This window comes from Melospiza georgiana, chromosome 2 (genome assembly GCF_028018845.1).
Source record: "Melospiza georgiana isolate bMelGeo1 chromosome 2, bMelGeo1.pri, whole genome shotgun sequence".
NCBI classification, from domain to species: domain Eukaryota; kingdom Metazoa; phylum Chordata; class Aves; order Passeriformes; family Passerellidae; genus Melospiza; species Melospiza georgiana.
The window spans coordinates 83,010,088-83,027,800 of NC_080431.1; the positions used below are offsets into that span (position 1 = coordinate 83,010,088).

The following is a 17,713-nucleotide window of genomic DNA, read 5'->3' on the forward strand; positions in this document are numbered from 1 at the left end:
CTCTAACTTCAGAAGCCAGCCCTTCAACCACAAGACAAAATCAAGATGAGACAGGAGACATGACTTCATTGCCACAGCTGTCTGACTCTGCCTGGCAGATCGGCATCTCCTTGCGCGTTACGGGAACAGCTCAGCTCACAGGAAACAGGAAAGCCACACTTGAACTGGAGGTGTCATCATGAAACTGACACTTGTGTCCCATTCAGGGGGCCTGGAGAACAAAGGTCTAGCAAGAGAAGTTAACTGTTGGAAACAGTTCCACACAATGCAGTTACCCATGTGGAAAGGTGGCTTGGAGCATATTCGAGGTTCGGAGCAACGCTGCTGACGGTTTACGTGGTGGGATCAGGTCTATACGTGGTGAGATCTGGTGCAGGAGACACAGGACCACGACCAGGCCAGGACCACACAGCTGGGATCCTTCCTGCCCCGTATCTGCCCTGCTCAGAAAACTAGGTGACAGCCTGCTCCAGAGGCAGAGACTGTGCTGGAGACACGTGGCTGTACCAGAGTCTGCCACGATGGGGAGATGCCGTGCCACGGATGCACCTCATGCAGCTCCCTGGAGTGCAGGATGCAAATCCCACCTCTGCCAGCCCCCTTGGCAAAGGACTTGTTTACTTTCCTGCACAGATGTGACAAAAAGCCCCACCAAACCAAGCCCAAAATCCCCTCTATCTTTGTTTAGTTTCAGCAATTTAATAACATTAAATCCAGCATTCTTTATATTAATTCTAAAGCTCTGTTCTTTTGAAATACTAAAATCCATGTTGTTTTGAAACTTCCTCAAAATTAAAAGCACTGAGAGTCTTGGAGTTAAGAGCCTTTGAAAAAAACTCTCTTCTGCACTGCACCCAAAAATACATAGGTGTTAAGAAGTAGGGAAAGACCTGCTCCTTGTCCAGCCTGCTTGGTAGAGCCAGGGATGGGAGTGAAATCTGCCCTGCCAAAGCCCCCTAAATGTATGGCACTAACACAACTGGCAAAGGCAAACATGAAAAAGACATATTTGAAGAAATTGGAAGAAAAACATAAGTGGAGGAGAGAAAAATGAAGAGGCAAACCCCACTGTTCCTCTTCTTGCTTCCATTGACCTCTTCAACACTAGCAGCATGTTTAAATCCCTACTGGATTCCTAGTGGAGCAGGATCTCCCTGAATTGAATTTCCTCTGAGAAAGCTTCCAGAACACCTCAGAAATGTTCCTCTGCCTCTCTGCAGAGCTGGCCTGTGAGGTAAGCAGGCAATTAAACCTGCTGTCCTTGTGAGAAAGGCGAGTGCAGCAACAATACAAGTGCTGGGTTACAGAGGCAGCAGAGCGAGACTCCTTTGCGCTGCCTTTCAGCTTAGGTGCCACAAGACTGGAGACACAGAACAAGGCAGTTGCCTGCTCTGACTGACACACAAAGTTGGGTTTCACTGGCTGTAGCTTCCAGGCAGGCTGTCACTGTTGAAAGCAAATTAGATCAGCTGGGCATCAAGTGATACCTCCCATCAGTTTTCACCGCCCACCGCTGCCAGCTCCACACTTCTCTTTAGCGCTGCATGTGCCAACTGTCTCACAGAGCCAGCTGCAACATCGACTGGAAGGACACAGGGAGCAACCACAGGTGGGGAGAGGAGCTGGGGATCCACTCAGGGTTGGGACATGACTTTGCCTGCCTTAGTCCAGGCAGAAAACAGGGTTCTCCAAGAAGACTGCCAGCTTGCTGGCCACCAGGTCCAGGTCACTGGTGTTGGCATATTTGAGCAGATTGGTGTTCTTGAGAAAGTAATGCTTGAGGAAGTGCTGGCTTACACACTTGTGCAGCTTCTGTACCAGCCTCAGAAAGGCTTCAGGGAAGCAGCGCCAATCCTTGGTGCGTGGGTATTTTTCACACGTCCAGAATAGCACTGTCTGCAAGAAGCAGATGGGAGAGAAGATGTGTTAGAGGTTCTGTCGAGGGCTCACACAGCTTACTAAGGCACTTTTAGTGCTGGTAAGTGGCTGACAGCCTTGGAAATCACAGAGACTCACGCTGCTACCTCCCTGTGTTAACGTTTCTGCAGTGGAGGGATCCCAAGTGACCAGGAGGAGCAGCTTGGAGGTGCCTGGTGAGGATCTCTCCCCAGAGGAGCCACTCTCCACTGACTGAGCCAGGAGCCCAAGGAAAATGATCTCACTAAAATAATCTTGGCCTATTTGCCATCCTCCAGAAGGAGGCTCTGTAGAAATGCCAGGCATTTTAAGCTGTAGAAAATGGCCTATTATGCAAGGGTAGAAGCCAGTAGATGCAAGGAGGGACAGAGCATAATGAGATCAACATAATTATTTGTTAGCTTCAGCTGTATTTGTGCTGAAGATACATGAAGATCTGCATCCTAAACAGACTGAGATTCCAAGAAGCCATTGCAGGTGCAAGGCTTGCTTTCTGGTCAAATGCTGCCTGTTTTTTTCTGACATGTGATATTTCATGTCTTATGTTCTATTCCCCTAAAATTATTTTATACAATTTAACATTTGAGAAATACATAGTTAAAATAACAGAATGCATACGATTATTGCTCTTATAGTATTATTTTTACACTGTCTATGTTGCATTTTCTCAGACTTTCCCATGACTGAGAAAAATTTTCTCAAGGAACTTAGACTTACAGTACTAAAAAAGCCATACTAACTGCCTTGGTCAGCCTGAAATAACTTTTTAAAGTTCAAAATCACCTATTCTGTGTTCAATAATTCTGCTAAGTCCCTTAACTATCCTCTGAATCCCAATTTTATTTTGCAAATTCAGCTACCCAAAAAGAGACTCAGACATTTTGAGAGGTGGCAGAACTACAGCCTTCAACTTGTCTCTTTCTACAGAGGTAGAATTTCACCTGTAGTTGTACTGCAGACAAATTTCTTCTCAAACAGTTTTTCAAATGTGAAAAATTTTTTGTTCACAGCTGCAATAACCACAAAGCCTTTTCTTGAATGTCACCAGGGAATAAAGACATAGTGAGGAATTCAAGCTATAAGTCTTTGAGAGCTGCTCCTTGCAGAAGACTTGCAGAGCAGTTGCCTTCTGACACACTAAAACTACTTCAGCAGGCAGCAGTTGCAATGGAAGGAAAAGGAAAACAGTGCTGCTTTTCCAGTCATGAGCCCAAACAAGTGATTTATCCCCAGCATTTATGTCCCTAGCTGCCAGCTCTCTATCTACAGCATAGAGTTGGCTTTCAGAATGTACCTAGATATTTTTGAAATTCCAGATCTCAAACTCAATTTCTATGCAGGTAAGCAAAAGAAGGGCAATTATGTGGTCCTCTCTGGCTTTCAGAGCTTCTGGGATACAGATTTCCTCTGTCAGAGAGGATCTTGTTTAATCCTAATTGCTGGATACCTCTGACAGGGGGAACCTGAGGATGCGAAGAAACCTAACACTAAGCCTCTGCTCAACTGCTGGTTTAACCACTGACTGTTTCTCTCATTTTTCTTTTTTTTTTTTTTTCTCCTGTTTTTCTTTTTAATGTGAGTAATTTTGAAAAATCCTTTCTGTCTGGTAAACCAATCCTCTCTTGCCGTAAAAGCTGGAACTATAGTTACAGTAAAGAACTGAAGAGCTTCTGAATAGTTTCCTACTTTAATCAAGAGTCCATACAACAGCACTTCCTGCACATCTGCTCCTTTAGCCAGGGAAAAACATTGTTCCCAAGGGTTAAATAGTTTTCCACTTTGTCTTACATATGACAGTTTCCCCACCAGGTTGTTCTTACAGGCACTGAGGAGGAGTTTTGCATTCAGCTAAGCTATAATCAGCCTCATCAAATATTTTTTTACTCCATTTTGACTTAGAGTAGTGCCATGACTGTAACAGCATTTTATGGTTTTTCCAGCTTTTTCTTTAGGAAGAATCTTAGCATTGCATTTAGTTTTGGACACCAAGAGATCAGTAACTACTGTAGGAACCTAATGGCTTGAGGCTTCAAGGTGGGAAAAGTACAGCCTCTCCCTGGCAACTCCCGGAGGAAGAAGTCCCAGAAAACAGGATTTTAAATCTATAATCTAACAAATGGTGCTGCCTGTGGCCCATTGGTGTCTGCAGCTGTCAGATGTGGGGACACAGTCATAGCAGAGTCTTCTCTCTCTTCTTCACAAATCTTGTTTGAAGTCATCTTGAACCCTGAAATACTTGCAGGGAAGATGCCACCACCCCTTTAACTCTTTCTTCCCTTCCTACCCCAAGTGAAACACCACCAGAACTGTAGTTTGCATCTAATTCATTAATAATGCTTACCTAAGACAGTTTTGTTTGGTGCATATCCATAAAGAAAAAAATCACTATCTTTAACCAGAGAGAGAGGGATGGATATAGATGGCTGGGATAGTCAAGAAGCAGGAACTAAGTGTGTAATTACAGACAACAGTATAATGTGAAGTCAGAACAGAGCAGGGGCCTCGACTCCATTTATGTTGCTGCAATCATAATGTTCCTACAGGCCTTAGTTTCTTATTGAAGTTTGGAACACATATTTAGTGAACTCCTTGCCACCACAAAGCAGTGAAAAGGTAAAGCAGTTTTGACAGTTACCTTAGAAGTTACACAGGTGCTACACTGATTTACACCACAACATTCTGGCATTACTGGATGGAAGCCCCTGCAACAGATCCCATGACTGTAGGTAGGTATCAGGGTGATGCCTACCTGAAGGTGATAAGCTGTGATGACAGGCTTATTGCCAGCACACCAGACATCTTCCTTCATCTGCCTCATGACCCTGAAGCACTTCCTGCGACAGCCACCATCTTCGTCAAGTCCCTCCATGAGGATGTGCTCAGCACGGGAGAAGCACAGCTGCCAGTGATAATTAGAGCGGGCTAGGAGGTCGAAACCCAGCGACTGTGGAACAACAGGGGAAGTGGGACAGCAGATCAGAGGCAAACTTCTCCCAGCAATGCAGGTTACAAAAGCATGTGTGACACCTCACAAAGCCTATTCTAAACAGGGTTAGCAGAGGCAGCAAACATGAGGCGTGCTCCCATCTTAATTCTTAGTTGAATAAACGTGCATTTTGCATTGTTTCCTTGTGTGCTGGTATCACTTACTGCAGGGAGATCCTGTTCCAGAACCATCATGCACATTACCAGCAGTGCCACTAAAGCAGAGGTGCAGCTCTGCAGGCACTTTGCTGTGGAGCAGGAGCTTGTGCATAAGAGGGGAGCAGGACTGGAAGGTGGAATGGGACCTGCAGGAACTTGGCAGCTGGGGCTGGACTGAAGTGCCAGAATCCAGCCATGAGTGTTGTAGGGAAAGATGGGATTGAGCTGGAAGGAAAATTGCAAGACACCAGCCCATTTGCTGAAGTCTTACAGGAGGCAGAGCAAGATTAATGCATGTCAGAGCTGTGTGATGCAGGCTGAACTGTTTGCCAGAGACTCACACAATAAAAAGCTAACTCAGATTTTTTTTCTATAGAATTCACCACTGTAAGGGGGCAGAAACAAAATCCAAATAAATTCTGACAGAATATTTTGAAACATTGCCTCTCTCTTTAGAGAATACATCTTCTAACCCTACTGCCATCACCATGCAGTTCTTCCTTTGGTAAAACACTGTCAGACACCTGAGAGGTAAGTTCCATCCCAGAGTTAAGGGTGTTTTTTACAGTGTTTACCTTGATGCATTGCACTTTTTCCTGAGAAGGCCAACGCTTAAGGCAACGAGGCCACCGGGCTTTCTCAGGCCAGCACGTTGGAATCTCCACAGCAGGGACCAGCTCCACCTCAACCTGGGATTCTGACGTCTCCACAGCCACACGGACCACTGAGCTGAAGCTCTCCAGCACTGTCACTTTACCTGTGAAAGGACAACAAGAGAAGAAAATATAGATAAAAAGGTCCTTTTTTACAAGCCAAGCAAGAGGCTGTCTAGGACCTTGCAGTTCTATTGGTCTGTCTTAACATTTTATCTTCAATAATATGAAGAATACAAGAAAAACCTAAATCTATGCAAGTCTATCCTGGGGAATGAGAACAGGAAGATGAAAGAACAAAGTTCTTAACTTTACACTCAATTATAATGCTTTTTTTTTTTTCCTTTGTAGGTCCTCTTAAACCCTAGGATCGGGTTCTTAAAAATAAAGCTAGACAAGTGATGCAACCTAACATTTCTAATGGTACACTACAAGGAGATCACTGTAGATTGGAGAGGACCAGATTAACACTTCCTATCTAAAGATGTTCTTCCTTCAGAGAACATGAGATCAGGCCCTTGCCAGATCACACTTAGCACTGCCAGTCATTCAGAATGTTTTGTGGGGTATCTGTAAAGTTTGTTTCTGGAGATGCACTTGCACAGAAGACACTACCAGAATTTATGGTCTGTTTTGCAGAGCAGTCACCCAGAAAAGGCTAACTTATACATCACTGCGAGTGCTGAGTGTTAAGAAAAGTTAGTTCCAAGGTGATTTGGAGGAAAGAAGTTTCCTCAGTGTGAAAGAAGAGTGCCTCATCTCCAGGAACAGCACAATCTAAGAGTACAGAAAGGAAAGCAAGCTGCAACTAATGGACTTTGTGGGATGTTTCCTGTTGGTCCAGTTGAGTTCATGGATGAAATTTCTGTCCCAGTCACTGAGGGAGGATCATTGTCCCTTCAGCTCTGCCATCTGAGCCAATTGCATGTTCATCCTCTAATCCACTGAAGTGAAAGCCTGAGCAGATGAACATAAGCAGTTTAAAAAGCAGAGTGTTATCCCACGTCATTTTGAGTGGCATGGGCTAAGGAGCAATTCATGGAGTGAATTACCTTGCAAAGAGTAGAGTCCATCCCAAACAGAACTTCATAAACCTCAGAAAATCTATGTGCTATTTCCTTGCTGAGCCAAGCCTGGCATCAAAACAGGAACTGTTCTGTTCCCAAGCTCCCAACAAGGATTTCTAGCAGCTGAAAAGTGTTAGAGCAACCACTGTGTCAGCATGTAAATATGTTCATGGCTTTTCCAAAAGCATTGCAATGCTTATACCTATTTTTCCACTAATGAAAAGTGAGGCACCTCAAAAACTGATTTTGCTAGTGCTGAAAGAATTAAAAAACAGGGAAGCAAAGATATCAGTGAAGTTTTTCTGTAACTTTAGCCATACTGTGGGATGAAGGAAGTCCATTCTTCACAGAGACAAACAAAAATGGTAATTGCTTCTCCTGACTTCATCTTAGCCCATCTCCTCCCAGCGGACCTTACAAAAAAGGCATCAGAATAATCAACCTAAACTCCACTCTCTGGGGTCCTTGCAAGTACCTTTCCTGCAACACTCAACTTTCACTCAAGAACTTGATGTGACTGTGAATGTGACTGCTACCCAACACAAAAACTTTCACATAAGTGAAGCCTCAGAAGCAAGCCTGTTCCAGCTGGTCTTTCCAGCCTCAATGGTGAAATTTCACTCCTATCCACCTTTCCATTCCAATGAGAACAAGTATTTCCTGAAAAAAATGCCATTATCTAGCAGAGCTTCACTTTAACATTTTTTTTCCTGTGACTACAATTCAGAGTGCGATCAGATGAGTGGAAATAGCTTCTATTGCTCTGAAATACAGAAGACTCATTAGGCTACCGATGAATAATATCATTTTGGAAACATGCCATGGGAAGAGGCACCACAGGAGTAGCTTGGACACTGGGGAAAAGAGCACTTGTCCAACATACTTTGCTTCAGTAGAAGTCCCTCTACTTAGTTCCCACCATCCCATGCTGGAAAGCTGTGGGCAGCTAAGGTTTCCCCAGAGCATTATCTGCCCTATAAATATCTTCAAACATATTCTTCTCAGATGTACACATCTTTCCAGTATCCAATTTTCCTATACTACCTTCTGTAATAATTTAAATATATTGCAGGGGCTGTAGTAGAGAAAGATTTTTTCCCCAAACTCCTAAATGTTCTAAAAATCAGGGCTGCCTCTTAGTTGAAGAGGGTGATGTGGCTGGAGACTCTACCCAAATTCCTAAGAAAGGAGTAACATCTTGCTACAAAGAGCCCAAGAACTACTGAATTCTATCTTCAGTGCAGGTCTGTGTCTGTCAATGCAATCGCTTGAAGTTTTCCTGGTTTGGGAGAGTTTTGCTCAGCTTCTGACCACACAAAGCAAACACTGTGTGTGTGTGTGATGGATTCCCTCACACCTGTCCCCACCAAACTCACTGGAGAGGTTACAGGAGACAATCGACTTCTCCACCAGCTCCCGGAAGACGATAAGGACCTTGGCTGGAACCAGATCACCCTCGATGTTCACATCCTCTTCATGCCACTGCTGGAGGCTTTTTGAGAACTGCTCCACCTCCAGCCACTGGTGCAGTTCCTCAGGGTCTCGCACGGAGGAGAGGAGCTTGGCTCCATGCACGGTGTAATAGCGCCAGTGCCGTACCTGGCACTCCCTGTAACCCGTCAGGCCACGCAGAGGAACTGTGATGAGGAACTGGCTGGGTGCTAACACCTGGGAGAGTTCAGAGACATTGAGAGAGGAGACAAGGGCAGATCCATGAGCTAAAGGAAAACAGGGTTGAGGAAGTACTAGGTCAAAGTGGGGGCTTGGAAAAGAAGGACAAACCATGGTATGATGGGACTAACTGAACACAGCCAGGACCAGTCTAAGGGTTACCTTGGAGGCATGCAGACTAAAAGGAAATTGTCTTAGAAGGCATTTGATGTGAAGCCCTTAGAAGATAAGAGCTCACTGGCTGATTTGCCACCGCACCTGCCATGTTTTCCCCCTTCTCTTGCTATTTCTAGTCTGCAGTTGCATGAGATGTAATAACCAGCAGCTTCCAAGAAGCAGAAAGGCATGAATATGTTTTGAGATCCAGCCAAGGGAAACCCAAATAGTGCTAGTTATTATTTCAGAATTGTTACTTGAGATAAGCCCAGAGTCCAATACTAGTAATAACTATGGCAAAAAGTGCACCTTTCTGATCTCTTTCAAAGTCCACTACAGACAATAGCAAAATAAGGCTATGGCACATTAATTTTACAAGTGTTTCACTCTGTTTGACTGACACTTCAAGGGACAGAGACATAAGGCAAGTGACATGCCTGAGCCTACAGACGCTCAGAGAAACTCCCAGAAACAAGTCCAGATCCTGGCCTGCTATAATAATGGAACTGCATCTCCTGATGAGCATGACAGAAACAGTGTAAGGATGGAGGCAGAAACCAATGGACAAGGAAGCCTTAAACAGGCTTGTTTGCAAGCCAGTTCATTTGCCTTACTTGGGGAAACCCATTTTCCAATAAAATCCAGTTCTGAGACACTATTTGCAAGGAAAGAATGAGGTGACTCAAATACCACAAAACATCATTTGTCTGGCCCAGGGCATAGCCAGACATGTCCAAGAGCTACTTTGGAAGCATCTGGCAGTTGTGGTTCCAGAAAGGGTGTTCAAATTCCTTCAGATTTTTACCATGTTGGCTTAGGAGCTTTTCAAGTACACTTGCTACCAAGCCTAACTTACACTGGCATAAGTAAAGTGAAGCTGCTGCATGAGCAGGATGTGAAGTGACAGCCACTGGTGTGAGGTGGTTACACCCACGGTGAATGAAACATGCTTGTCACTCTCCTGTAACAATCCAAAACACTCTGGTAGCCTTCCTCAGCTCAGATCAGCTGATTTAAAGTATTACCACAGAAGTACCAGGCCCCTGAGGGCAGTAACAAGCTTCATTGTCCCTAAGCAGCCTTTCTGGGACTTCTATCCACACCTTCTGCCCATGGGTCTGGGCAGAACCCCAGGTTAATAACCCATTTCAGGTTAGCCCTGGGCTCCAGTGAGTGGGGCAGTGGCTTGACCTCAGACCTGACTTACCAGCAGACTTTCCTGATGATCCAGACTCTTGGCTGGCCCAGCTGCCCTCCTTGTGTGTGTCACACTCAGGGACCACAGGGCAGGGGCTGCCTTGCTATGCTCCTGCCTATCTCTCTCTCTATCACAGGGAGCAGCTGGTCTTCTCTGCTCCTTGGCAAGAGATTTGGAAAATAAAAGATGGCCAGCCATAAGCACAGAAATAGCAAGGAAAACACCAGGATGCTGCTCTTTTGTCAAATATAAACCATAAAGGCAGGAGGACGCTGAAAGAATGACATCGAGGATCAAGCTAATCTGCACACATCAGGTCTGGAGGGGCTGAGAAATCCTGTGGGCAGCTCAGAAACAGAGCAGTAGGAAAAAATACAATGGCTGTCATGCAGTTACTGCTCCTCTCACTGCCTCAGCCACATTTGCAGGTAAACAACCATACCCCCCAACCAAAATGCTGTCTTGTATGCACTGGCACCCAATAGAGTGCAAAGGGAAGAGCTGCACATGTTATGTGAGTGCCTACAAATGCAAGGGTTCTCCACCTGGGGCTTACCAGAAAACAACAGAATGCACAAGGCTGGGATTAGCACTGTAAAGCTGGGCAGCTGGTGTCTTCTTGGCCTGAACAAATCCCAGTCCCACACCTATGCTCTGTCACACAATGGTCTCACACACCATGTGCAGGCCACGGGCCCCAGAAAGTCACAGGTTCGAGCAAGAGTCTCCAGTTCTGGTGTATGTAACTTGTGGCCAATTCTGCTGTATTAAAATCCTGTCTAGAGCATGCTGGGCAAATTAAATACAACCTCATTCTTGTGAACCTGGCCATGCTGTTCCAGGGAGACAGAAAGAGTAGGTTAGAAAGAAAATAATTATGCTTTGAGGGGAAAAAAAGCAAGCTCTTGTGCAAAAGACAAAACAGTCATGGAAGGATCAGTTTGGGGGGTGCAGTTGTCTGGAGAAGAGGGTGTGTGAGGAGGAAGCAAGCACAGGGATTGTCAGGTACCAGGAAGGCTTTGTACCTGGATGGATGGGTGGAATGGGCGCTTCCTCCGAAGCATAGCTGACCACTTGGCCAGTAAAGCTGGCTGATCCTGAGAGAAGCAGAAAGGAAGACAAGTACACAGAACAGAAAGAAAGCATGTGCTAGGTCACTCATTCACAGAGCAAAGCTGCAAGCTTCCCTGGGTGCTTGGAGTTTGTTAAAGGAAAATCCCCCCATTGCCCCCATCTTGATTAAACACTTGGCTATGCCACTGGGCAGTGCAGTACCAGTGATCAGTCTGGACCTCTTCATTATAACTTTACTGAAGCCTCCGCAGCTTTTGCATCAGCCCTGCACAGTTGACAGCTCCAAAAATGGTGGGCCACAACAAAAACAAACACTTAGAACTTTTAAAAATTAAATAATCTGTTTTGTTCTTCTGAATTTTAAATCAGGTTTTTCATTAAAGCACGACTTCTTGTTACATGGGTCACAGGAAAACACTGAATACCTAGAGACTTTTCGTAACCATTCTCCACTCAGCCCTTCATATTTACAAGGGAGCTTGAGGCTTCTCAACAAATCTAGATGTCTCACCATGTTAAATTGATTCCTTTTAGCCAGAAGCTGAAAGTTCTGAAAAATCCTATAGATTCAGCCAACAGAAAAAAAAGATGTTGCAAAATGAAACATGGAATAATGAATATATGAATTCATTGACTTTCCCTGGACACAAATCTCCTCTATGCTGAAGTATGTCAGCAACAGTATTAAAGTTTCCAATTTTTGGAGGGAGACAGCCCAAACCAAAATAATTTCTCATCAACTTGTTCTTTGCTTCCCCATACATACAGGACAGTTAGTCAGGTCCTCTGAGTGTAACCTGCACAGATTTGTAACACTGGGTTCAGTTAAGCATGAACAACAGATCTGCCACCTTTAAAGGAACAGATTTTGAGGATTTCTTTCAAGCAGAATTTGTTCAGATCTTCATACTATGATACCAAGTTACTGCTCATAATAGATTGCCTTGGTGGTTTTGTTCTGCTTTGCTTTCCAGAACAACAGTTTTACCCTGACCCTGGCCCTGTCGGACCTCATTAGCCAAGCAGGTTTGTTCCAGCAGAAGAGGTGGCTGGCAGAGCCTGGCAGTCAGGAACTCGTGGACCAGGATGTGGCACTGTTTTACGTCACTGTGGCCATACCTACAGACAAGACCACATGCTCTGGAATACACAAAATCCCAGCAAAGCTAGGAATCTCAGTGTCTGTGTCCCAGGGCATTATATTTTGCCTCCACCTCCATACCCTTCCAGCAGCTTCACACAAAGACTTCTTCCCTTTCAGTCCCAGAGAGCTGCAAAAAAGCAGCTCTCTGCTTTTGTGTTGCCTCATGCTTTTGTGTATTTGCTGTGTTTTGATCTGTAAATGGCTGTGGTTCAGTATAATGGTTGACATTAATATTTCAACTAGTTCAGATGAAAAAAGTTGTTTTCATCTGAAGTTGTCATTGTTGTGATTGTTTCTTGTGTCTTTACTAGTTACTTTTGTGTAATGGAGTCACAAGAAAAAAGCAGCCTTCTTCTGTCACAGCTGGGACAGAGCATTATTATTTTCATGTCTGAAGGTCTAAAACAGGGAGATATTTCACTTCTCCCACTAATAACCTTTTTTTTTCCCCAATAAAAAGAAATTCCGATTCATGACAAGGAAAAAACATATTTTTCAGAAGAAGCTTTCTAATGTTCATAGCAGAAGAAGGACTTCTAATTTTTCTTTCTTTTGTTTTAGTGAGTTGACAGCTTTTCCACCTGTGAAAAATACAGGTCATAGCTCATGAAGACATGAGCATTTTTTCTTATGTTACTGCTGTGTAACTTTCTTTCTGTCTCCCAAAGAGCTTTGGCTTCTGTTTATGGATTGACAGCTCTGGCAATAGATGCTGTTTGTAAACACAGCAGCTCTAAGAGGCTCTGCTTGATTTACCCATCTCTCTTGAATGCTCCTCTGGCTGTGAGATGTCCATGAGTGAGTGCCAATGACCCAGTCACTAGAATGCCACAGTGAAGTGTCAGCACATTGTCTGTGGTGTTTTGGGTGAGGCACCTGCCCATACAAACACTTACATAATGGAGAAATCACTTTCTGGTTGCCTACAGGCTGCCAGAGAGTGCATTAGAGCTCTTGTTCATACCTTAATGTTCTCATTGTGGATGCCAGAGTTGGAGATGGCCTGGAATCGCACGGCCTTGTAGCTGATTTCTGCAGTCAGCTGCTGGATGATTTTCTGCACCTCCTCCACTGCTTTGGAAACCAGGTAATGCCGCCTTTCCACCTGTCAGTTCCAGGAAAGACACTTCATGTTGCAGGTAATTGCAGTCTTTGTCTCCAGTGGGAAGCAGACAAATCAGCTTAAAGCATCCTGAAACATTTGTGCTTGTGCTGCACTGAGATTAGAAATTGTTTCCCTGTGTATTGGAACCAATTTACCATGAGACAGAGCTGCGAACAGCAAAGGGTCAATATTCAAGACTATTGAGCATTAATTGATATTTCCATGCCAACACCATTGGATGGAAGGAAAGGAGTTCATTACACAGATAAATTTGTTTTCAACTACAGCTACAGTCTCAATTCTTTATCCATTTGATGCAGAATACCAGTTACTCCCCTGCATATGGCAACCATTCTCAAAGTCAGGACATGTTCCATTCCAAGAGCTGACAGGACATCAAGAGTTACAGATCTGTCCATTAGTCAGGGGGCAGATGTATCTGGTATCATTTAGATGCCTACCTTATACACTGAAAGTATCCACACTGTCTTTATGGCTGAAGTACAAATGAGACTCTACTCCTAGATAGTGTGAAAGCATCTTTCCAAATCTGGTCCCATTGGGAACTAGGTGTTTGTGTGACTTAAAGGGTAATTCTTCAAGAAGTAGTAGCATAATGAATTATTGGAAATTATTTCAGTGAAATGTCTGAGTCTTGGGAAAACTGAGGTGAGGGGTGGACAACTCAGCAAAATATAAGATGAACCTGAACCTTCACTTTTGACTAAAAATGAAGCACCATAGGGGGGACTGTCACAATCTGAACAAGGAGATTCAACAGGAGGAATGTGAAGGAACCATGTTAGTAAAGGGCATTTAATATTTTCCAAATATCCTTACACATGTAGCAAAGTGAGGAGATTCAGCTACTGTTAATGAAGTTCATTAACATATTTGTCATTACTTATGCAACCAGAATTACTTATGCAGAGTGAAATATTAAGAGTGTTTACTGTCTTTTTGCATCCTACACTTCATCTCATTTGGTTGCAGCTTTTGCTTTCTTCTTGATTCTTCTTTTTCTTCACTATATTCTACTAAACCTTATTGTCTGCAGGCAAGAAAGAAAAATCAGAAACAGAGTCCATCACCTGACTAAAGTGAATGATAAAGTGTAATTGCCAGTCAACATAATTGCTACAGTCTTTTGTTATTATCAAAGACCACAAGGAAGCAAAAGCATAAGTTAAAAATTCTGTACTGTGAGGGTGGTGAGGCCTTGGCACAGGCTGCCTACAGTACAGAAGAAGCTGTGGGTGCTCCATCCCTGGAAGTGTTCAAGGCCAGGCTGGACAGGGCTTTGAGCCCTGGTCCAGTGGAAGGTATCACAGTCCACAGCAGGGAAATTGCACTGTATGATCTTTAAAGGTGCCCTCCAACCCAAACCAACCTATGGCTTTCCAAAATTCCTTTGTCTCTTCACTCAACATCTTCTTCAGCACCTAAACAACTCTCTTTTCTCTTTTAAAAATATCACTGACAAGTACTTCTTTAGAAGTCCTTTTGGACACCTTTATGTCAAATGTTGAACTATCAGCAAAAAACACTCAAGTGTGTTGAAATGTGTCCCCAGGGCCTGGAAGGGGACAACAAAGAGATTCACTTCTTCACAAAAAGGGACCATTCAATGGGCTAAAGCAGGCCAGTGCTTGCCTCACATCCATTAACCATGAACAGCAACTGACTTATACTGAACTTGAAGACAAGCAGAGTTTGAATACCTTCCTCCCTCAGACAACAAAGTTAAAGGTATTTTTACTAAGCTGAACAGCTTTTGTAAGTGGGAAATACATCAGACAACAGCATCATACTCCCTTGACTGAGCTCTCATCCACTCTTGACATCCTGCTTCTTTGCTATCTTAACACCATGTAGTCCTTTATGTTTATATAATGCCCTTTAATTTCCCTAGTAGTTCACCCTCCCCCTCATTCCAATTCATCCTTTTCTCTAAGAGCAGTTTTAGCTACTTACATGTACTTTAAAAAAACCCCACTGAAATATTTTAGCCCATATTCATTTTCACCTCTTCATCTCAGATATCATTTATGGCACTTCTCCATCTGTATCTATACTGTATCTATTTTCTCCACCTTATTTTTGTTCATCCAGAACAACTCCTTAGAAGAGTCCAATAAACTTGACAAGATACCTAATGGTTTCTCCAGGAAGTGAATGGTGAGTGCCAGAGAAAGTTGTCCATGTCTAAGAGCTTTTAGACAAAAACCAGACTTTTTTTAAACTGAAGAGTATAAAAAGTATACACTGTGGGTCAGCTCAAAAGACCTAGAGTGCCCTCTGTATGCATTGCTCATGCTCTGTTCTCTCTAAGGGGCACCTGCTGGGAACATTTCTTGCCACCTCCAATATCCAGGGACAATCCATTCAACCCAGCCTGGCCTCATTTAATTCTGCCTTCATCACCTACTGGCTAGGCTACAACAGTGGTCATGAATTCTTTATAAGAGTATACACTCAAAATAACAGTTGAGGGAGTACCACTAAAGTCCACTTTCAATGTGTACTCCCCATCACTGGAGCAGGGATAAAAGAACAATAGGCATGTGACTGACAGAGGCTGCTCACTATAATTAGCTAACTATAATTAGCTCCCTAATCATCCTGTTGGAAAATATAACCTTCCTACAGAAGGGAGGGCAGAAAATCAGAAAAGAGAATGTGAGTCTGAAGAGCCAAGGCATTTATCTCAGATACTTTTGGTACCAGCACAGACGCATTGGGAGAAGAGACATTGTAAGGTCTTTGTTGGACAGTCACTTCTGTGACTTACTGGTATTCCCCTTACCAGGTCTTAACTCAGGGAATTGTGTTAAAACAAATGTACAAAACCTGAATAATTAAGGTTTTATTAAGGGGGAAGGAAGCAGGATTGGGATTTATTATAAATTGTTAAGAACATTTGGATTTTCTCTTATTTACCCAGCCACATCCACTCCATATGCATTTGAATTTTTCCCTTGATGAGTGGCGTAAGGATGAAATCTATGGTATTATAGAGATTCATTGCACCAGGTGGTTGACCTGTTTCCAAAAACAGGCAGAATTTGACAAGCTGAACTGCCTGAAGTTGGACAAGAGACTCTGGAGCAGGCAGAAATAAGAATCTATCAGAGCTGGAGGGCTGCTAGAAAACAGACTTCCAGTATAACCTAAAATATTGGCAACTATGAGCCTCACTGAACTACAGTCTGCTTCTGTTCCTTGTACTTATGGCTGTCATATGAGCATTTTCCTGTGCATGGCTTCCCTCTGTTCCCTCCTTTGTAGCTCTTCTTTTTAAATCTTCAGAGAAGCATTCACTGTTATAGCTCACTGAACAGATTCTCATGGAATGATTTTCCTATGCACAACACCCCATGCCTGAAGAAGGTATATTTCTGGGAGAACCTTCATACTTGCCACTAAAACATTTCCATAGAGAAAACAAACCTTTCTTACCAGCCCCTTCATTGTACCAGAATAGGCTATCCTTTACAGAAAATAAAACCTTATACTTTCTGATTTTGAAATTATTTGTCACTTTGATGTCTTGCGTTTTGTTGGGAAAAGCAGACTATAAAACAGGATCTAGCTAAGTACTACCATGAAATATGTCAGCTTTAAAAAATGTTATGGCTCACTTAGAGCTTTTATTAATTGTTTCACTGAAGATTTTATTCTGTTTTATTTCATTTCATAATGGGGGAAAAATTGAGGGCTGGAATATCTTAGAAAATGAGATTCCAGTCTTCATGTGCTAATGAGACATGATATTTTAATCATGGTATATAGAGAAGTATCCTAAGCTGAGGTGACAGACTGATGACTGAATTCTAACAATATTGGTCTGTCTCTGCAGTTCCTACATGAATCTTTCTTAGAGGCAACGCCTGGTGTTGGTCTTGTTTCAGTCAAGCCAAGACCGCCAGACAGGGAGAGAGGCAAGGACACTTCCTTAGATTTAAATGCTGGCAATTACAGCTCACATCTGGAATTCCAGATCAGGAACAAAAATTCAGGATACCTAGAAGAAGAGGACAAGCACCTTGAAAAATTAGGCTACCAGCAGATAAGATTCGGCAACAGAAACCTAGAAATCTCATTAGAAATACAGTTCTCATGAAACTTCACCCAATCCTGTCTCAGAAATGAAGACAGCAGGCGAGCAACTAACTGTCAAATTTGGCACCCTTCAGAATCAACACCTAGTGTGGGAGACAGAAAATCTGGTCAGATAAAGTCTTACCTTGCTCTGGATGTAGATTTCTACATCTTCATCTGTGAAGGGTTTCATGGCAAGATGGTCTTCGCTGCTCTTTAAAGTGTGAATTCAGTCTTCACTTGTTCACCTGCCTCTGGAAGTAGAGGAACACTCAGAGAGAGCTGCTCAGAGCCTTCTTGCCCTGTGAAGCTCAAGTCACCTACTATCTCTGTGCTGGGGATGAGTAAGAGAAGAGAGAAGGAAGGAAGCATGCCTATTTTTAATAATTTTCTTTTTCTGGTCTGAGCTATGATGGTGACATCCAGCTCATTCAGAAAACTATCTCCAAGTATTATTCTCTAAGTTCAATTGTTATTATTCAT

At 43.3% G+C, this 17,713-nt stretch overlaps 1 protein-coding gene across 1 annotated transcript; it reads right to left on the minus strand.

The window, feature by feature from the left end:
• Positions 1-697: 697 nt before the first annotated feature.
• MAB21L3 (mab-21 like 3) lies at positions 698-17,436 on the minus strand. The gene is made up of 6 exons (XM_058018427.1): positions 17,376-17,436; positions 12,989-13,129; positions 8,158-8,449; positions 5,637-5,818; positions 4,667-4,861; positions 698-1,896 (listed from the first exon to the last, which is right to left on the minus strand). The coding sequence occupies exons 1-6, from the start codon at positions 17,421-17,423 to the stop codon at positions 1,663-1,665; spliced, it is 1,092 nt and encodes a 363-aa protein (XP_057874410.1). The 5' UTR covers positions 17,424-17,436; the 3' UTR covers positions 698-1,662.
• Between the last annotated feature and the right edge of the window lie 277 nt (positions 17,437-17,713).

Bases quoted from the DNA above. Each gene is read 5' to 3' on its own strand.
- MAB21L3 (XM_058018427.1), bottom strand. From the start codon at position 17,423: ATGAAACCCTTCACAGATGAAGATGTAGAAATCTACATCCAGAGCAAG. The intron at 13,130-17,375 runs GTAAGACTTTAT...TGGAACTGACAG, and splicing joins AAATCTACATCCAGAGCAAG to GTGGAAAGGCGGCATTACCT. The intron at 8,450-12,988 runs GTATGAACAAGA...GAACTCTCCCAG, and splicing joins TCCACAATGAGAACATTAAG to GTGTTAGCACCCAGCCAGTT.